This window comes from Sturnus vulgaris, chromosome 1 (assembly GCF_052056855.1).
Source record: "Sturnus vulgaris isolate bStuVul1 chromosome 1, bStuVul1.hap1, whole genome shotgun sequence".
In the NCBI taxonomy this organism is placed as follows: Eukaryota; Metazoa; Chordata; class Aves; order Passeriformes; family Sturnidae; genus Sturnus; species Sturnus vulgaris.
The window spans coordinates 34,806,350-34,828,427 of record NC_142243.1 but is presented as its reverse complement, the minus strand read 5'-3'; the positions used below and the strand labels follow the sequence as shown (position 1 = coordinate 34,828,427).

Genomic DNA, 22,078 nt, shown 5'->3' with positions numbered 1-22,078 from the left:
ATCACAAATAGTGTTTTAATAGAGGAAAAAATCTGGGTGACATGAACTACCCCTGAATGCTGCTGAATCCCACTCCTCTGGGCAGCTCTTGTCTGTGCATGGAGACTGAGAAAATGCCCTCCCCATTAACATGGGATGGTAGAACTGAGGTAATATATTTTTTGAGACATTTGAAAGAAGTAACTCTGTTCTTCCCTTACCTTGAGATGTGACTAATATCCAGCCTGCAATTGATTTGCACACAAATCTAGCAATTTCATCAGGTTTGTCTTCCCAGAAACTTAATTTAGAGATTTTCTATTAATACCAGATACTTTACCATGGGCTTTTCTTCTTGGCTCCCTGCCACCCTTCAGTTCACAGACACCCATTCCAGCTGCCACTATCCAGAGGAAGAAACCAACAGGCATAAATAAATATTTGCTGTCCTTGGCAAAGCCTTTGAAGAAAGCTCTCACTCTGATCAGAGATGTATTTCTTAAGACATAAATAGGATTCAGGGAAAAAAAATACAGTGTATAAATGCACCATCTAAATATCTCCTTTTGTGAATTTTGGTTACAACTTCTCATATTTTGATGGACGTTTACCTCTTCGAAAATGTTAAATATTCTGCCAAAACACGGCTGAGGCCCTGTCTTACCACTCAGTGGGTGACAAAGCTGTCAGCTACGTTCGGGTTGTGGGGTGTTTATTCTTAGGGACGATGCACAAAACAGAAATGTGGCAACCTGGCTGCAGCTCCAGAGGAAATACAAGTAAATGTGCTGTGGAACAGCTTCCCACTTCCCACTTATCACAGAAGTGCCTGAAGTGATTCAGTTCACAGGGAAGGTGGTGGCCAACAGCACTGAGTGCTTTCCTGGTGGCAAGTGGGCTGTAACAGGGACCAGAAAATGCTATTTGGAACAGACTTTGGAACAGAGGGTAGAAAACACAATAAATTGTAATCAATGCATACAGGATGTAGGACAATACTGTGAAATGGAAATTTCTCTTAGTCTGTAAGAAATGATTGTTCTGTTCAAGACAACAGATGGGTGTTTGTATTGAACAGATCTCCCTTGCCTGGAACAGAAGAAGCAGCTCAACTGCAGAGCATTCTGCCTCCTTGGCCCTCCTCCACCACCCCTGTTCCCACCACCGTACTTCAGGCACAGCTGGAGCACTGTAAGTGTGGCTTTTTCTTCTTTTACATGAGCTTTAATGACAAAGAATGAAGCATCCTCTCAGGCACTGCTTCATGGTGTCACTCAGCAAACATGCCTGGCTGTGCTGATATGGCTCTGTGAGGACAATCACACAGCATCTCAGACTGGGGCTTGAAGTAAATATCAAATCAATCAAGGAATGAAATGAGGCTGGATTTGTTCCTGCAGTTAATTCAATTAACTTAAAGTATTTTCCTTACTCTGTTTTGAAACCTTTTTAGAGTATGGCAATCCTGAACCAGAGGAAACAGCAATGCAGTAAATCAGTAAGGACAGAAAGGCAATTTTCCATGCTGCACAATGATTTCAGGGTATATGTCCTGTTCTGCAGCACGTTTGCCTTACCTAAGGGGTGAAATGAAAGTCCTGAAATCCTCCTGTGGCATCTATTCCCCAGCATTTCATTTCACAGAAACACATATGTGTTTGAGATGCTGGTATGCAGTTTTCACTCACCCATCTATGCACAACCCTGCTGTGTGTGATTTATGTCCATACACACATGTTGACATATGCAAGTGCAGGATACAATGGGAATATGACACAGCTATTTGCCCAAGTACTCTTATGACAGGTTCTACTAACTACAACATATTCTTCATCCCAGCATAAAGAATTTTTCTACCTATCCAGTAATTCCTATTCCCTAATTATAATATTAATTTACCATATACAAACATTGCAATTATTGCTAGTGTTCTGTAAATAATGATTAGTAAGATGTCAGGCAAGAAGTAACCCAAGAAAAAGTACAGTGTAAAATCCTCCATTGCAGAGGGCAATGATCAGGATTGAACTCAGGATGCTGGTCTCTCCAGACCAAAATACACTTGCCTTTTCCTTCCTCGTCACGTCCCCTGCCCGTGCCTTGATTGCCACAGAAAGGAGATCCAAAGATAAGATCTCTTTAAGAATGTTGTGAACTCCTTCGGTAAGAATGAGACTGGGACCAGGGTCCCTGAGATTCCTGCAAGCAGCTTAGAGAGTAATCTGAGCCTAAAATCACCCTTCACACCATTTCCCCATAAAAACATGATATGAAAATAAGCAATTACGAGCAGGGTGGAGTCACGTGAATTAAACTATGAGAAGTTTGTTCTTTGGAGCCTATAATCAAAGCTTTACTGGAAAATGGCCTTTCTCTTGGAAGCTGAAGATGAATTGTTTTAATCCGGTGTTTCTGGCTCAGTGTTCATCTGTGTTTCCAGGAGACATCACTTTTGTCACAGGACATAAATAAGGCCTTTCACTCATGAAAGCTTAATATTGAAGCCAAAGGATCAGACATTCATTGATCATTTGAGGCACTGGCTCTGCTCTGCAGTGAATGAATGCCTCTGGGTTAGTCTGGAGTGAAGTTCACACTGCCTGTGCCCTCCCTGAGTGAAGTCTCTATTATTAGAACAAAGATGCTATTCCTGAAGAGGAGCTGCTGCTGGCAAAGTGGACAGAGAGGGCAGGGTCAGGTCTAAGAATAGGCCAGGGTCCCACGCTGGCTCAGGGGGGCAGCCTGGCTGTGAGAGGAGGAGGAGGAAGAGGAGGAGAAGGGGAAGGAAGCATGGGGCAGGAGGGATGCTGAAGTGCTGATGTTCAAACATCCATGAAGATAGCCTTGAGACAAGCCCCAGACTTCTCCCAAAGGGAGTAAATAAACTCTCTAGAGGCTGTAGTGGATGGTGGCTGGATTTTTATGCATTTCTCCAACAGGCTGCGTGTGGCTGCATGTTCACTCATATGTTTGATGTTTCATAGAAGCTGGATATGGAAGAGTTGTGTCATGAGCTCCAGATAATACAGGCTTCCTCTCTGCCTGAATCACACTGTTCTGAAGGGCCTCCTGGCCCCCAGGTGAGTGATGTATGTGTGTTGAAACCACATCGTTCTCTCACGTGTTCCAAAGTCCTTACAAAGTTGTGAAATATGTGAAAACACTTTCTTCCACTCAATAAGCATGCCAAGCTCTGGCTTAATTTCATTTTGATATGACTTTGCATAAATCATGTATGTTTCTTACCCTATGTTCTCATCCCTGCCTTACACACTTCATTCTGTTTCAAGTTCACCTTTCATTTTTGTGGAGTTTTACAGTGGGTAGCACCCATCAAAAATCACAGATGTGTCATCCCTTCCTTCAGAGGCTCCTTGTCAGTTTTTTCTTTGCTTTAGACTCTGTTCTCCTTTTTTGTGAGGACAAGAGCCTGTGGAGTGGATGTGCAAGGGACAAAATGGACTGGGATGTTAGTGAAGCACATCCCTGAGAAGGCAAACATCTACAGTAAAATCAGGGCAAGGAGGGGCTTAGCAGGGCAGTGGGGTGGGATTCAGGAGGTGCAAGTCCTAGCTTGACCTGCAACATCTCTGTCTCTGACTTGCTGGATACCCTCAGACCAGTATATTTGACCTCACACCTCATTTTCTATAATTTATTCTTTCAGAAATCTTCAGAGAAAGGTCAGAAATCTTAGAATCACATAGCAGTTTGAGTTGGAAGGGACCTTTAAAGGTCAACAAGTACAACCTCCCTACAATGAACAGAGACAGTACAACTAGACCAGGTTGCTCCTTCTTCTGAGGAAATGAACCACCTCTAGAGGGAATTGTTTTATCAATGTCTCGGTATTGTTGAGAGGATCATCCATTTGCCTTTCCATTCCAGTTCCCTCCAAAGAAAATGGAGAATTTTTGTGGAGAGGCACTCCCAGTTCCTGCTGGGGCACAGGCAGTCCCAATCCATGTGCTGTGCCTGATGCCTTGGGACAATGCTTGCCCTCCTCCAGCCCCTGGGTGCCACTTTATTGCCCTGCAGCAGTGGCAGACATGGCTCAGGGCCTGTGCTCAGCACAGCTGTGACCCAGGCTTTGGCAGCCTGAGGAGGTAACGAGCACCCAAATGTTATTTAAAAAGTATGGAGAACACATCAAAGTAAAGGCTCAGTTATGTGGCAAAAAGCTTAGCTTTAATTATTTATAAGTCAGTACTTCAGAAGATGACTGGAGAGTCTGGAAGTTTCAAGGTGAAAGCCACAAAGATTTCTTTTTATAGAATCATAGGATGGTTTAGGTTGGAAGAGACCTTAGGGACATCTAGTTCCAACTCCCCATGAACTTTGTCTTTATTGTTTTGCCATTTTGTCTTTGCTGAGGTGCAGGATGAGGAAGATTCATTTAGTTCATGAGAGTGGAAAAGTATGGTCAGAAGTGATGCCCAGTGTTTGCCTAGTTCTGTCTTGAGGAAAGTCTGCTCTGCATTATGAAACAGCCTTGCAGGATGATTGGCCATGATCCAGAGTTGCTGTTCATATGAAAAAACCTTGTTATTTCAGTCTTTGCTAGACTGTATTTTAAAAAAATCTCCTTGATAGTCTCTCTGACTTAAATTGCAAGAAAGTAATTTTAATTCCATTGTTCTACAAAGTCCATTGCTATAAATAATATTAATTTTGCAACCAAATGACCTATGATGACTCCAAGAACATTTTTAAATAGAGCAGGCTGGCAGGTTTTATCATAATAGCAGACAGTAGGATGGGTATAACATAGCTTTGGAATTTTTAATTATGAATTACAGGACTGTGTCTTGTACAGGGACAATGTTAGAACCAGCAGTCTTTTGGGAAATACTTTTGTGACAATGGCCATCTGCAATGAAGTACTTCTATTACAAAGAGACATCTAGTAACTACTTCTGAATCCTTCTCTAGCTTGCATGGCTTTCAGAGGAGTTGCAGAAGCTCATACTGTTGACTCATAGCTGAATTTTAATAAATTTTCATAAGAAAGAGAATTAGATTTGTAATGGTATAACTTTGAGTGTAATTCTTCCCATGCGTTTCCTAAGGTAAAAAGAAATAAATAAGATTTGGTTCTCACTCTAATAGAGTGCATTGATTTTCATTACTGAAAACCTAAAATAACTCTACTGACTAAAATAATTGGAGTAACTTGTGTCTGAGGGTAGATTTTGCTCCTATTCATGTATAATTTGATCACATTCTGGACAGTATAAGGCAGGCAGGATCCAAACCTGGAGTGAGTGATTTTTACAGTGAATCCAATGCTTCTCTGATGCAGGCCCATGAGATTTTTTTCTTAGTCATTTAAAAGTAAAGGTGATCTGTGAACCAAAGCCTTCTAGAAACTAAAATGTTTTTTGGTGTTTTTTTCTGAGAAAGGTGTTCAAGGTCTCCCTGGATTAAGAAGTCTCCAGAAAGGAGACTCAGCCTTGTCTGACAGAGAGAAATACTTCCAGAATTCAGAAAAGGTGGCAATCTTCCATGTCCCTCCCACCCTGCAGAGCCCATCCCACATGGTTTATGCTACTTCCCTTGCCACCCCTTGGGCTGACCTCTTTTGCCAGCTGATGTGGTGTCTCCATGTCCTGGTTGCTGATTCTTCAGGACACTGGTAACTTCTCATCTTTCATTTGCCCAGGCTTGTTTTTCTTGTGGGTTCTCCTCATTTTTGAGGTTCCTCTGCTTTTCCCATGTCAGTCCAACTCTCCATCCTGCTGTTCAGCAGTGGCACAGACCTGGTGTTTGGAGGCCACATTCAAACACAACAGCAACACCTCAGGTCCCAGGAAACACATACAAGGTCAAGAGCTGATGGAAAACAAGCACCTCACTAATGCAGTTTAATAATAGCATTCATGTTCCTCCCTAGGGTCCACAAGGAATTCCTGGTATCATGGGACCAAAAGGGGAGAAAGTAAGTGTCTGTTGTTGTGGAGTTTGTTGTGGTTTTGAGGAGCAAAGAAGCAAGGGAGAGTGTTCAGTTTTTTCTTTGTCTTTAGTGGATGGTGAGCCTTATGGGTGGAGGGTTTAGCTTTAATTTTAATGTAAAGCTATGAATTGGCTTGAAGCTATAATTTAAAACTTAGTCCTTCTGTGTTCATTTTTAGTCTTGAAATATATTTTATGTCTTCTTGTGGCTCTGACCTCTGTTTAGAGTATGCTTTGAGAAAGCATCTCAAGTGAAAAGTCATCAGTCTTACTGACCTGGAGGCCTTTGAGCTCCCTTTGAGAATCCTCTGGGAGAATGTGAGGAGCAGAGCTCTCCCATGCAGTGTGAATTGTATGGGACAGCTCAGGTATTGGAGCTGGCCTATATGTTAAGTTATGTTTTCAGATGTGCAAAGATTTGTTCCCTAATGATGGCTAAAGAGCCTTTTAGCTGAAGCTGAGCACCTAACTGTGTGCTATGTTATACAAGGGGTTGACCGTAGATTTAGGGCTGAGAACACAGGAAAGACCAAGGAACTCTGATAATTCTTCTCATTTTACCTCTGTAAGCACAGTCTTGAGCATCAAGATATTCACAGTGTTTTGTTTGGTGGTATTTGTTTGTTTGCTTGTTTGGGGAGGGGTTGTGGGTTTGCTTGTTTGTTTTTAAATGGAAATGCCTTAAGAGCCACTGTGCTTCTTGTGGTGCCTACAAGACTGACATGTTCCTTTCTCTGGCAGGGGGAGATTGGCAGGCCTGGAAGAAAGGTATGAACAAAGGTGCTGTCTCAGAAATTCATCTAATATTTAATAGCAGCTGCCAGACAGGGATGCAGACAAGAGTTGAAGAAAAATTAGCTAATGTGGAAGTTCAGCCTGTTTGTGCTTCTGTCACTGGCACCCAGAGTGGATGGTGGGGATCTCCAGGTGCAGGGCTGGAGCTGCCCCAGCTGGCTTGAATTTGACAAATTCCCTGAGTAAAAGCACAGAGAGAAGCCAGACTGGGACATTACTGAAGTGTCTGTGTGGACAGGGGAAGCAGACTATGGGAGCTATTATAAAAGGTGTACTAAAAAACCCTCAAAGCAAAATCAAACTTTTTACTCCTCCAAAGTCTAAACAAGGTTCAGCCAGCTACCCCTGAAGGAGGAACAACCATTAATGATTACCCTTCCAGACCTCTGGCACCAATGCAATATGCTGACTACAATCCTATGCTTGGTGACATATGAGCTGTGATATATTGTCAAAAATATGTGCCCCTACATGTGATGAAACAGAATATGTTATCTCAGTCACTAAGTACATCCATTTAATGTAATTAACTTTAAAGAAGACAGAAATGCAGGATGAAATCAGAGCTATGCAGGGGGTGGTCACTAACTAGGAAAAGAAGTACCCTTCTAATAATATACCAAGGATTTTGACACCTTTCTAATAATATACCCAGGATTTTGACACCAGTTACCAATCAGTAATTCAAATAAATATAAAACGCATAAACAGAAGAGGTAATTTCTTTAATCTATTTTCAAATGCCCTACAGTAAACAAAAATATTAATAATATAAATTCAAGGGTTCAAAACAGCAATGTCTTTGAGAGAGTAGCACACCAACCTACAAAAAAGTGCTAAACTTTAAACACAGTACATCAACACTTACTCTTCTGACAAAAGCAAGTAGGTTCTGAAAGAGAAGTCACTCAGGTTGGAAATAAAACTGTACAATTCTTGTCAAAAGCTGTCTGGCCCCTGAGAGTTCACTCTTGGCCCTGAATGTCATGATGACATTTCTGACATCATATTGCCAAGCAGTGTAATGCAGTGGAATAGCATTTATCTGCAGCATTTTAGGAAATATTCAAAGAGTGATTTACAGGCAGCAATTAAAATAAATAAATAACTGTATGTACATATGTAGTTATTGCCAGTCCTATAGTACTTAATAAAGAGCAATTATAGCTAGCAATGTAGGAATGTTCAGAACAAAGACCATGGTAACAGGAACAGTTAAAAGTTTGGTTCTGCTCTCAACATAAATTGGATTTGTATGGATGTAAGTACATGTAGGTCTTCTTATCTCCTGCCTGCAGTAGTGACCTGTGCAGGAATGGTGTTTTATGAATCATTGTAATAGATGTTTTCTGTTCAAGGGCAGACCAGGTCCCCCGGGTGTCCCTGGGATGCCAGGACCGATAGGATGGCCTGGACCTGTGGGACCCAAGGTAAGGCTAAAATTCACATGGAACAAACTGTTCAACATCACAATCTGAGCAGAAGAGCTGTCTTGGGAAATCTCTAAGCAGCTACTTGCAGGAGGCTGGGAAGCTGTAGCAGTGCAAGGACACTCTGTGCTTGTCCCCTTTCTTACACTGTTCTGCAAAGTCCAGGGTTAGGTTACCCCACCTTCAGTCCAGAACCTGCAGCACTTCTTATGTGGATTAAACATGTCAAAGGGAAATTGAAAATTAATACAATGAAGACTCACTGATGTCTCACTGCTATCTCACAATCACACGAACCAGTGTTTCCAAACTGATTGCCATCCTTATGACTATTCCTTATGAGGATCCTTTTGCCTGAAGATGTACTGTGAGCTCATGTGATCAGAGGGAAAATACCAGGCCACCATCAAGGGAAAGAGATGGCAAACCATGAGAATGGTTGATCATGTCTTTGAAGTTTATTCCCATACAAACAAACTTTAATTCCTGTTATTTTTATTAACCAACAGCAGAAGAAATGACAGGACACACTTTGCTGCTGCAAAGTGGCTGCTTCACCTGCATTTGTTACAAAAAAAAGCTTCAGGATAGTCCTTTAGTAAGTACTGGCTTATGCAAAAGGTGTAACAGCTCTTCATAGGAGCTGTGGTTTATGAAGCTTCTCCTGGGACTTTTGAGACAACTTGCCTTTCTTCAATCCAGGATTCATGAGGCTAAAGGACTGCACACAACTCCTAGCTTGAAACTGCTTTTTCCAGTAGATCTTTGACTCTTCATTTGCTCTATGAAGGTTGATGCCCCCACCCCAGAGGATGTGATTCATTAGCTCTTGATACTGCAAGAATAGTGGGAGGTGACTTGTAAATTGAAGCCACACCTGGGAAGCAGATTTTCAAGATCTTCACAGCCATGTTAGATGAAGAACAACATATTATTGTATGTGGGAATGTAGGCAAGCAGCAAATGAGTATGTACTTAAAATAAATCAATGTTCACTTTGAACTGTGAGATGGAAAATGGTTCCCCCCACAAACACATTGTGTGCTATGATTTCCCACAGTGGGAGCAGTGAGGGCAGAGGAAAGGCTCAATCAACCCCTTCCTTCACAGTCCTAGTGAAGGAAGAGAGCAAAGCAGACAGAAAACTCATACACTCAATCTTCTCCTTGCATAGGTGTTAGTTTCATTTATGTAGTCTTTCCAATTTTGATTAATCTCCTTTGTCTCATTAGTCTTGATTAGTCTATTACTATGCTTTTTCATCCCACTCCTAGAAGCATCCCTCATATTCAGTAGTAATCCTTTTTCCTATACTTAAACTGCAAGTCCTACTTGCTGTTTGATTATGATTCTTCTGCTTTTATTGTCTCTTCTTATACTGGTCTTCTCTGTTCTTTAGGTAGGTTCACAGTTTTATTCCTTCTGATCTTTATAAATTTCATTTTCCTGCCTGTCAGTGAAGGCTCCAGTTGAATACAGTGCAGATTTCTGTGGTCACTTCAATGGGTTGTGTTTCTCTTTCTTTTCTCCCCATCTCTGATCTTCATGAACTTCCAATATTCTTCTTCACCACAGATATTTGCTGCATCCCCATCTTGCTGTAAATCTCAGTAAGCTGCTGTTTCAGGTTTTTAAACTCATACCTACCTCTGTGGATATTTGCCATTTCTTCAGATTGGTCTTGTCTTCTCTCACTTTGACACAGCCTTACTTCAGTCCCTATTTCAGTCTTACTTCATTCCCCCAAGTCTTGTCTGGACTTCTGCAGGGGCAGCAGCAAATGGGAAAATCCTCTCTGTTTCTTGGACAATGAAAGCCAAAGGAGAGTAAGAGCCAAATGTATTTTGCTGATAGCACTGCTGCATGTCTGGGGGTCTACTCTGTATTTCACACTAGATATAATTAGCTGATGGCAGCCAGAGAAGTGGTTGTAAAATTTTTTCATGGTTTACTGGCTCCAAATGACTGTTCAGCACAGAGTGCCTCAGAACCACAATAAAAGCAGTCACTGTGCCTCCACAAGCCATGAGCTTTTCTGCAGCTCAGTGGAGGTGATGCTGGGTAGAGACAATGCACTGCTGATGGTGGCTTGCTTGCACGTCCTTTAATAACATCTGGGAAAGCTGAAACAAAAGTTACCCACACAAGAAAATGCAAACAGAAGAGTAAAATAACAAGTGAGGGCTCAGGCAGAATACAATTGGAATATAGACCCACAATTGGAATGCAATTGGAATATAGACCCCTGTCCACAATGCTACACCAAGGTCAGGCTTAACTGTTTGACATAAAACCTGAACCACTGAACTATCAGACATTCAAGTGTGACCTCATCAGAGAGCCACATTCAATAACTCTCTTTATTGACCCCTTTAGGGTGAAAAGGGAGAGTTGGGTGTGATGGGATTGCCAGGTACAAGAGGACCAATGGGCTCCAAGGTTTGTTAACCAAACACTGCATTTTCAGACATTGGTTTCTAACGCTCTGCTGACAGCTGCTTCCCTCACGAATTTTCTGGAAAGCATTTGTCAAGATATATGTTTCTAATAGAGATAAAAAAATATGTTCTACATCAAGCAAGGTTATGTTGTCTGTTTGGGCTTGGCTGTGTTTTTCGCTTTTCATAAAAATGCTTTGGTATAAATTTTTGTAATTTGTTTTAAAAGCAAGCTCAGATATAACTGCATCCACTAGAGAAATGGAGTTCTTAAGCATATCTGCAGCATTAAATCATGTCTGCAATGTTTTCCACCCGCCTCATAAGACTGGAGACCATTTTGGTCCCCTACTGGAACTAGGCATATGCACTGACAGTTGAAATAAATTATGTAATCAGTTTATTCAAATAAAGGATTGGAAAGAAGAACTGAACATCTTTGTTTATTCTATATTTCTTTAAGAGAAATTCAGTTTTATATTAGTGATCACACTAGATTACTTAAGTATAGCTTAAGTATGTTCCATGGGGGAAAAGACAACAAACAAACAAAACAGAAGAAGAAGATTATTGTTAAAATTATTTTAGATTATTACTTGTGGCATCTAAAGCTTTATTTACTCTCAGTTACATTTTATTTCACTTGATTCAATTTCATAGCATAATCAAAGCTGCTGGCTTTACCTGGCTTTTTCATAATGGCTTTTGGTCTGAGTTGTCTTGCTTTGAATTCACATTTCAAAGTTCTGTTTCAGTGCAATTTTAGGAGCTGTAAATATTCATTTGCCTTTACATGTTGATGCAATTAATTGTTTGTGCTTCGTTCTTTTTCTTCACTTCAAAGTTTGAAAGTCCGGCTTCTTGGGTGATCTTGAAAGCGAGAAGCATTAAAATATCTATCATTCCCTTTAGGGTTTTCCTGGAACTAGAGGAGAAAAGGTCAGTGTGACAACAAAATAATGTGTAATTTGACATTTGGAAACATGTTAAAGAAAGGTTACTGTAAAAAAGTGACTGAATTTTGATGAAGTCTAGAAGTCCCCCTGAGAAAGAAAAACACCTATTGAGAGGGAACATAGTCTTGTGGCTTGGGCTGGGGTGCTGAAGAAGTGAGTTTTACACCCTGTATCCTCGTGACCAAGTTGTTACAGGGAAACTCACTACAGGTTTCCCACCTGCAGCATGGGTAAAATAATGCTTAATTGTTGGTCTGGTTTAGTTAGGTGACACACACTTTGGCACTGAGACAATTTGTACTCTAAGACCTTACAGTGCGACCTGAACTGGGGAAAGAAGCTAACTGGAAAAAAGAAATCAAATTTGAAAGTGTTATGCCCAGAAAAGCACGTATTTAAAGTAATTATCTGGGTAGAATGAGTCCCTACAGTCCTTAGCATCAATTCTGGTACAATATCAGTAAGGAAGCATGTCCCTCACTCTGAAGATATTACTGTGTTCTGTTGACTTCAATAACTCATTGTATAGGAAAAATATTTTTTCTTCTTCATGAAATGGTAGTAATTAAGCTGTTGTTCCCCTGTTATCTCTCTTCAGGGTTCCAGAGGTGACAGAGGCGACAAAGGAGTCAAAGGAGACCCGGTAATTGTCTTTTCCAGATATCTGTGAATGTGCATCTGAGGATCAATGAGCTTCTGACAGGGGAAAACAGGAGGGGCTTGGAGGAAAGGAGCCTGAAAGCATCTTCCAGGGAGGGCAGGAGCGGTGAGGGAGAGCAGGGTCCCACCTGCTGTGAGGGTGGTGGGGCAGCTCCATGTCCCTGTGCCCCAGCCCAGAGTGCAGGGGAGTGATGAGTCACAGCAGGATTTCCCTGGAGAGAACCCCAGCCCCTCCTGGGCTGTGCCCAGAACCGCGGCAGTTCCCAAAATGCTTTCAGCTGTGATATGATAATACCAGGAGAGGAAGAGGGGGAGAGATTCGTGGCTTGGGGGTTCTTTTGACTAAGAAAGGGAAAGTAAACTTCTCTTGGTGCAAATGGAGAAATGCCATTCCCAGAGGCAGGCTTTGGGAGTTGTCCAGGTAGCAGAGCTGCCTGCAGACAAGAGATGATTTTGCCAGAGAAACAGAAACTGGCAGCAGTTTTATATAAAAAACTTCATAGTAAAATTTTGCTTATAAATCTCCACCTGCTGCATTACCTGCAGTGCTGAGTCACTGCAGAGGTTTTTAATCAGTAGCTACACATGGCCCTTGTTTTCCTCCTTCCACGGAAGGTGCTGCTTTGTCAAAGATCACTATACATTGTCTGATTATTTTTGTCCTTTGACTTTTAGGGAGAAGTAGGCTTCCCTGGAATGCTGGGACAAAAAGTAAGTGGGCATGATATGTTGGGGAGTTGTGTTTAATGCTGAGACAGGGTCAGTGAGTGGATTCAGGGGCTTCCTGGGTGGTGTAAGACATTGAAGGTCTTGCTTAACTCAGTGACCAGCACTGCCTGGACTTGATCAAATTCTTTAGGCTTTTTAGCTGAAGAGAAAATTCAGATTCAGCTCTTCGGTATTGTTTCTCTTTTTTCCCCAGATTGTTTGTTTAGTCATAACCTTCCTCCTGTTTAACTGTCCTAATTGTCAGGGTTTAGTCACTTGAAACTAATAAATATTTCCTTCTTGATACTCTGAAACAAAATGGCAATACTGTACATAGCAGCGATAACCCTGGCCAGTTTTTATGTCCTCATTATTCTGTACTTGAAAAACAATTAAAATTCAGGTGCTGGCTTATGGAAAACCTAAAGGTGGATAATTTTATGACACAATCAAATCAAGTCTCTGAAATTAGAAAAGGAATTAATAGTTGCTTCTAGAGAGATTAGAAGATGAGTGAATTCACCTTCCTTTCCCTAAGTATTTTCATCACATGTGCATCTTAACAGCAAAGCAAGATATTGCAAAGGGGTCAGAGAGCTTTCCCAGCCTTGACCTCTCCAAATCCCTAAGTGTGTGTCTGATCTCATTTGGCCTCTTTCTCAGGAAAGGATTTTTCAGGAATATGTGGGTAATTTTTATGAACTTCTTTTAACTTTATATTTGTTTTAAAATATTTTATTATAATTTTGGATTTCTATGAAAGAAACAGTGCCAGCATTATCTGGAGGAATCATGTGAATGAAAGCAATGTACATCTGCTGTCTTGTACGAGGCAGGTATAACCACATACTTACCTCCTGCTTCCTTCCCTTTGCAACCACCAAGGGAGAGATGGGCCCCAAGGGACAGTCTGGAGTACCAGGACACAGAGGACCCATAGGAAGACCTGGAAAACGAGGCAAACAAGTAGGACCACGGTGTTTCCTCTTGCTGTGACTCATGGCATCTGTGTGATTGTGTGGTCTAAGCCCTTGTGCCATGCACTGTGAGCCCTGGGACACCTCACAGGCATGCACAGGCTACCCAGGAGTTAAAGCCTCAGCTTTAGGGCTGGGTCTTGTCTGCAGCATTCAGCTCCCTGCCCATGCAGCATGGGAAAAGTCTTTTTCATCCTGGATTGGTAATGACCTCATTTAATACAATTGGAGCAGATCTTGAAGACTTCCTTTAAATCCTAAGCAACACAGAGCTATGTGGCAAGAGAAGATGCAGTGCCTGCAGATCAGCTTGATCACAGTCCTTATTTGACCTTACACATTTTGTCACCTTACACAGTGGCTTAATAAAAACGTGGTGACATGACCATACCATAATTTAAAGCAACAATCAGTGTGACTAAAAGAACTATAGTCTGGCCCTAGACTGGTGCTTCCAGTCCCAGGCTCAGTACACAAACCCCTTTCTGGTGCCTTAAAAGCAATCTTAGCATTAATTCAGCATGAAAAAAGAGGTTTTCTGTAACTTGTGAATTTTCTTTTTCCTTTCTTCTTTTCTAATCCTTTGAAAAAATTGAGAGTGGCATTTTAAGGCTCTGTGGGTCTGGCTGCCACCTTGAAGTGCTGTAGTTGTCTGGCTGTTTGTTCAGCTGAGAGGATAATTTCCACCAGCATGGGGCCATTTCCTGTCTCTTGATCCAGCTGACATGCCTAGATAAAAGCAGCTAAATTAAGCAGGTGTCACTTCCACTTCCATTTCGAGGTATGTCTTGATTAGCTCACTGACATCTTCAGCTCTCCCTGCCTCCGGGACAGGCTCTTCCTGAAAGGTGGCCAGGAGCTGGGAGTCACAAGTCACAGCCTTAGGCTGCTGACCGAGATGTAACACCCAAAGCTTTTTAACTTGGGAACTGATCCCAAGCAAACCCAAGTCTAGAGTTTCAGTCTTGAGAAGGAAGAATGACTTAGGGCTTTAGGTAATGCTGCTTTGAAAGAAAGGACACAAATACAAATATTGTCAATGGGGAAAGTTTCTCCGAATGCTGTGGGCTCATGTGAAAGATAAACAAGGCAAAAACACTGAACATCAACTCTTGCCATTATTATTTAATCCATCAGTGCTAAGCAGGAGAGCATTAAGCAGTCATCCCTCCAAAGCAGGGGACACAGAAAACAGCTTGTTTTCAGCCAGTACACGTCTGCCTGGCACCACCTTGCCCCTGTCAAATTGTGGTGGGGGAAAGAGATTTCCCACAGTCTTCTTTGGGGCTACAAAATCCTGGTCTGCTAGTTCTGTGTTGCATAATGTAAGAAGTAATTAGAGATCAGCATCACTGACATTCACATAAATCCTGAAGTATTTTTATGGCTCAGAGCTTACCTAATAAGATTAAACAAAGCAAATATTCAATTAGTTCTTTATAGGCCATGGCAAAATCAGTCTTCCTCTGCTGCAGTGGTGCAAATGACATTCAAATATATCCATGGGATGTAATATATTATATAACAACACTTATTTCAGCATATATTACTATATATATGCTGATATCTATATATATGCTTTGCTACTCTTAAATTTGATATGCAACCATTCATTGTGTGATTCTGAATGCACATTAACCTGAAATTACACCATCTTCAAGGAAATAACCTCATTTGTCATTAAAAGAAAGCTTACATAGTACACATCGTTTTTATTATGCTAAATAACATTTGCTGTTACATAAAAATCAAACCAGATATTTAAACTTTAAGCTATGTAATACACTTCTGAAATATAAAGCTGAGAAATCCAAGCCTTGGAGAGTATATGAGCAGGAAGGTAAATATAGTTATTTTTAATAAGTGTCACTGTATTAAATTCAGGAGCAAAAAATGAGAAGGTGCCAAGCAGTTCTAGGTTGAAACTTCCAAATGCCTAAGGGTATGGTTGCACAAACAAGCTCCCATGAGGGAAATTAGGGCTGATTTTAGAGAATATTAGCTATTGTGTGTTAACTGTGTGTGAGCCCCTCTCCCACAGATAATTTTGCAGCGTTTACTGCTTGTTTGGCTGCCAGAGGGACACCATTTCTCAGCATGGTGTTGCTAAACATTAATCTGCACTTGTAAAGCCAAGCCCTTGCCTGGCTTGTGATGATTTGTTATCATAATATACCCATTGTTGTCATAGGTATACCCATGGGAAAAGTCAAGGAGATACAGGAATCCAGGCACCTTAAACATTCTGAAAATACTGTGTCAAAGTCATTAGTGAGCTTCTGAAAGGCTGCACCCTGAGAGTGGGAAATGTCACTGTGGAAGCCCCTGACGACTCCTCGGTGATTTCCCCCTTGCTTTCTCAGCAGCACTCACTCTAGAGAGTCACAGGGGTTAAAAAGGCACCCTTAAAGAAAAGCTATCAAATGATTGAAGTCAGAGCAGGGTGATTCCTGACTCTGCACAGAGCAGGTGCCTGTGGCCATTCCCATTTGGGATCAGAAGTCCTGGGCATGCCTTTCTGTCTCCATATAGGAGAGGAGAGCCCCTGCTCCCTGGGGTGGTGTCTGTGAAGCTCATGCTTCTTCTGGCAAATGTCTTGGCCTTCTGAAATGGGAAGCCAGTGCTGGCTGGAAGAGGTTGTTTGTTACTAATGGCTCAGCCAAGGAATGGATGTCACTTCTCTTCCAGGGCCTCAAGGGAGACATTGGACCGGCGGGTGTCATGGGCCCCCCCGGCAGGCCTGGTCCTGTTGGCCAGCCTGGGCCCCCTGGACCCTCAGGATTAGGTAAGCCAAAAATGAGGTGACTTCCCCAAAAGTGTCCCTGCACCCCAGCTCCTCCTGGCTCATCAGGTACCCAAGGCCCCTCTGCACAAAGTGCTGCAGGGCTTTGTTTGCTTCTCCATCCATGGCAAGGAGAGGATTCCTCCTGGAGGCAGATCATGCTGTCCTCGTCCATTATAAGGACTCTATATCCTTAAAGCCTGCTTTAATGGAGAAGCTTTATGGCTTCTGATGTTTCAGATAAAACCAAAACTAAAGCCTATGTGGTCCCTGAGGGATTTTTGTAGATGGGGACAATGAAAAGCCATCTGGCAGCCTTGGAGAAACTAGGTAATCTCCATCATCAAAGGTCTGCTTCTCCAGATATCCTGGTTTATAGTGAAAAACTGTGATTTCTAATCAGCCAGGACATGTTCACCCTGTGGAGCTCTGCAAGAGAAAAACAGATGAGATTCGAGTTACAGTGTCATTAAGGAAAGAAGGGAAGAGAATGGAAAGGGATAGGAATCAGGGGAAAAAAGAGAGGTGGAGAAAAACTCTCTATAATTAAGTGCTTGAGATCTATGCTCACTGTAACTGTGTGTGCTGTAGAAATAATGAGAAAAACCTTCTAATAGCATAATTGTACATCCTCAGAGCTGTGCATGCACATGAACCCTGGTCAGCTTGGATATGGACATGGACATGAAGGACAATACACGACCCACAATATACAATGTCCCTTTCCATTTCGCTTTCTCTTTTCCTTCCCTTGCTTGCATTAGTGGACAGGAGGTCTCTTCTTGTGGTGGTGTGGAAATGGAACATCTGTGAAGATGGGCATAGCATCAGAATCTTCATGTATCTCATGTCTCCCATTAAGAAGCACCTTTGAGTAAATTAGCTGGAAGTTTTCAGAAGGCAGAATTGTCACCATGCTGATGGGAAAGCAGTCAGGACCTTGAGATTACTTTTTCAAGGGTTTATTCCATCCACAGAAAGTTTATGTGTCAGGGTTATTAATCTTTTTCCTCTAGAATATAAATTCTGGTCCTAAAAGACATTTCTGTAATGATGCCACTGCTTGCAGTATGACCATGGTGGCTCATAATCTAAATCTGCAGAGCAGTGCATCCTTGCCAAAGTCTGAAAGTCAAATGACAGTATTTTTTTTACTGCTTAATTAAAACATCAAAGAGCTCCTGTATTTTTAGTTGTTTTTTTTTTTCTGTATAGGAACCTGTGAAACAGCATTGCTCAAGTGCTTGTGCAGAGGCACAAGTCCAATGTTTTGTGGACATATACAGAGACTGACTCTACGAAACTTGGTGCATAAGTGCTGGAGAGTGATCTGTGTGTTCACCCTGTCCTGAATTTCTGTAGCTTCAAACAAGCTAACATTTATTCTAAGCAAATGGTTTCTGACTTCCTCTGTAAAACTGATATAAAAATTCAAAAGGCAATCTGAAATAATATGACTGTGGTAAAAAGCTGGCATCTTTCTCCTGAAGTACTGGAATTAGTGCCCCCCTTCAGTTCCCAGTGGATTTAGTGGGAGATGTGCCTGTCTGAAAACTTGGGTAAATCCATATATCCACTTGATCTGTACTTTTCCCACTAAGGCTGTGTTTGTGTGCTGTGTAGTAACTTCATAACAAGGCAAGCTGGTACTCTGCTTCCTAGGGCAATTTACAATAGGACCAAAGGGAGAAAGAGGACTTCCAGGGCCTCCAGGGAGATGTCTCTGCAGAACCCCACAGCATATGAGTAACCCATCATATGAGGAATCCGTGTTTGGACACAGCTACCCAAAGGTTCCCGCGGTAAGCAGGTTTTTTGGGAGGGGATGTGAGCAGTTCTTAAGTGTTTTTTTATGAAAAGTGTTGTACTCGCTAATATTTTTTATTTAATAGGAAGATATATGGGCAATGTGCGATTTTTAGTACCCAAAACCTCTGAGATCCAGCCAGTGCAAAAGAGTTCAGTCTCATAATTTGTTGTGTGATTGATGTGCTGAAATGCAGCTGTTCCAAAACATCAGTAAGGTAGCACATGTTTGGAAATGTTTTTCAAGGATGCTCTCTTTCATCTACTACTGTAAATATATAATCTGTTCTTTTTATTTCATGAAATCAAAATACATTTCAGGTTGGTCAGTAAAGTAAACATCTCTTATTTGTTTGGGGCTTTTTAAAGACAGTGCCTTCAGAATTGAATATTGGGATCAAGCATGTCACATATGCAATAGAGTTTTTTCCAAAAGCACAGACCTTCAACAACAGGATTTTCCACAAACCATGAAAATTAAATGTCTGGGCTCCAGTCTGCAGACATGCATCTTTTATAGCTAATTTCCATCTCTAGCATTTGAAAGCATTTTATGAGCAAATTGGACAAAATACTTTAAAGGACAAGACATTGGTGAAATGTGACCCAGCAATTTTTCATCACTGATTTCTTAGGGCTTTGTAACTACTGTTTATGTACTTCTCTTTCTGCTGAGCCCTGCCTTATTATTCTGTGCAGTTTAGCACTTAGTAATGAAGATGCTGCCTTGCTGCAGTGTGACACCATAACTCAGCCACTCCACTGGAAATGGTGTGAGGTCTGGCTGTCTCTGAATGTCAGTGAGCAGCACTCAGCTTTGTTAAAGCCCCACCTGTCACACTGTCAGAAAGCTGTCAGAGTGTGTGGAATGGACACACAACACCATCGAACTGGGCTACTGAGCTCAGCCTTTTGCACGAGTGTGTTTCAGGTCTTGTCTGCTGTGTCAGCTCATCCCTGACTGTGTTGCATTAGAAAAAAGCCCCCTGGTGTTTTGAAAACATAATGGTGAGAGATGAATGTGCTGAAATAAAGATGTATATCACACCACACTGTGTGCAAAAAACCCCATCATGTACTTGGCAGCCTGGAGCACTCACAGGAGAAGCTTTAAGGCTCACTATGTGTAGGTCTTATTGCTTTCCTTCTCCATCAGGCACAGTTTCATATCAGATCGTAAAAGATAGTAATGACAAATACCTAAAGTAGCATACACTATCACTATGAGCCCCCAAGTGCCATTTTGTTGCCAGGAGTGTGGGATGGCAAAAAGATAAGGTTTAGCTCTGGAAATGGGGCCCTTCCAAAGCAGCAATCTCTGTATTCCTGCCCACCCCATTTGTTTTATTCCTTCGAATGTAAAGAGCAGGTGCTTAAACATCACATTGTTTATTTGGTTCAGATCCCCATGTAGCAGCTTTGAAGCCTGTCTTGGGCCACTTGAAAGCTCTTGTCAGGGGTCTATAGCTGCAGATGGAAGAGACCCAGAGGTGGTGCTCTGTGCCCTGGCTCCATGGTTTGCCAAAGCAGCACACCCTCAGTGCCATCACCCATGCACCCAGCAGCTCCTCCAGAGGAGGGCAGAGGCTGGGAAACAAATGCTGGTTTTCTGTCACTGGCTTAGATTAATTCCATTTTTAAAATCTTGTGCAATTTTAGAGGCTCATATCTGTAATGGTTTGAGCCAGCACAGTTCTGTTATTGATTTCAAGAGAAACTGGGGCCCTGGGGCTGGGCCCTGAGCTCCTGAACACAATTATAGAATCAGTTCTGTGCTGGCTTCCTATTTCTTTGCTTTCCTTCATTCAAGCTGAAGGCATTTTTATTCAATGCTTTTTTAATTGAATTGGCTTTTTTCCAGGGTTATGGGAATATTCTGCTATGTAAAAATTTCAAGGAAACTTGTTTTTAAAAGAGCCAATTCTGTTTATGCTGGTGAGAATCAGACTCAGCCCTAAATCCATTTTGCTCAGAAGCAGTCCATTTGCTTTTTCTTAATTTAAAAATTACTTGAATCTTGCAAAAATTAAATGGATTAAGCTGCTGAAGGAAGAGATTATATCCTAATGCCTCTTACATCAAATTTCAGTGACCGAGGCATTAAAAAAATGGGTAAGACAGCAGCTTGTCCTAATTTTTCCATTTTGAACTAATTTTTTTCAGTGTAATTGAAGACTTGGCTTTAGACCATAATATATGCATATACAAAAACATGCATTTTAGTGCCAATTAAATCTAAAGAAAGCACAAAGTGGTAAAAGTTAAGTGAAGGCTGTACTGAGCCATGCATTATTTATTTTGTAGCCATAAACATACCTAAAAAGTTATAGTGAATCCACAAAAAGCACTTATGCCCATTTACATTTTGCAATTGTTTCAACATCAAACCATTTGAGCATCAGAAAGTTCTTCTCAGCAGTGATTGTGCAGTAGTATTTGTATGATTTTTGCCTGAGAATGTGCATTTCAAAATAGGGGCCCAGGAAACACCATTCTTTCCATGAGTGTTGGTTCTCACCTCCTTCTGAAAAGAACTGAACCAATTTTCTGCATATTATTTACCTCTATGAAGGTACAAATGCCAAACTAGATTCTGTGACAATCCAAAAAACTTCTCCAAAAGATTACCAATCACCTCTTTTTCTGTACCCCAGATTTTTGTGGTGAACAATCAAGAAGAATTGGACCGGTTAAACACTGAAAATGCGTTAGCTTTTAGAAGAGATCAGAGATCTTTGTATTTCAAGGATACCTTTGGATGGCTCCCAGTCCAGGTGAAAATATGACTGTGGTCTCAGAAAACTTGTGAGTGTATGTTTCATTTTGAAATACAAGACATACTTCTGTGCTTCAGGTGTCATACAGGATCAATTAAGCAAATGGGGGAAACGTTCATTTTTGAGCACTGCCACAACTGTACATAATTCTGTGAATTTTAATTACTGAGGAATTAACTCAGTAGTGTTGCAGGTTTTGCTAACCTCCCTGTGAACCAGGTTCCACTGGTGAACAAACAGGAGCAGAGTTCAGGGAATTACGATAGTAAAGAGAGTTTTTCATTTAATACAAAATAAGGCAAAACTTACCAGGGTACAAAGTTACAGAACTAAAACCCTGCAAACCAAACTATATATATTTATATATTTGCTCTTTATTGCTTCAGTGACCTAAGATGAGTCCTACTGAAATTAACAGCAGGATCCTTGTTGCGTCTACTGGACTTTGGATCAGACACTGTATAAACCCTCTAATCTAAAAATAAGAAAGTCATAAAAACCAGGTTGTGGGGTCTGCCCCCCAGAGCCTTTCACCTCTGCCTGCTATCCAGGCTGCTGCTGGTCTGGTTCAGTAACCTCTGTGTGTTTGCCTGGTCAGCTCACCCCTTTGTATCCCGTGGATTACCGCTTCGAGGATGGGGGCACCTGTGGAGACGGGATCGTGCAGGACGGGGAGGAGTGCGACGATGGCAATGCAGTTGTGACTGATGACTGCATAAGTAAGTGAAGCTCAGCTGCAGTGGCTGCTTTTGATTGCATTAGCTGTACCACAGGGTATACACTGGGTATACACTGCTCTCTAGAGCAAGGAGAGCTTG

The 22,078-nt window shown here is 41.6% G+C and overlaps 1 protein-coding gene across 1 annotated transcript in view; it reads left to right on the top strand.

Annotated features, from left to right (window-relative positions):
* Positions 1-22,078, top strand: part of COLQ (collagen like tail subunit of asymmetric acetylcholinesterase) — a 40,236-nt gene that overhangs the window by 11,252 nt on the left and 6,906 nt on the right. Inside the window, exons 2-15 of the mRNA XM_014893923.2 lie at positions 1,058-1,170; positions 2,964-3,059; positions 5,873-5,917; positions 6,673-6,699; positions 8,085-8,156; positions 10,533-10,595; positions 11,507-11,533; positions 12,149-12,193; positions 12,886-12,921; positions 13,804-13,884; positions 16,584-16,680; positions 18,340-18,479; positions 21,138-21,257; positions 21,859-21,979. Coding sequence (XP_014749409.2) covers positions 1,058-1,170; positions 2,964-3,059; positions 5,873-5,917; positions 6,673-6,699; positions 8,085-8,156; positions 10,533-10,595; positions 11,507-11,533; positions 12,149-12,193; positions 12,886-12,921; positions 13,804-13,884; positions 16,584-16,680; positions 18,340-18,479; positions 21,138-21,257; positions 21,859-21,979 — 1,083 coding nt within the window. The remainder of the gene's footprint in view (positions 1-1,057; positions 1,171-2,963; positions 3,060-5,872; positions 5,918-6,672; positions 6,700-8,084; positions 8,157-10,532; positions 10,596-11,506; positions 11,534-12,148; positions 12,194-12,885; positions 12,922-13,803; positions 13,885-16,583; positions 16,681-18,339; positions 18,480-21,137; positions 21,258-21,858; positions 21,980-22,078) is intronic.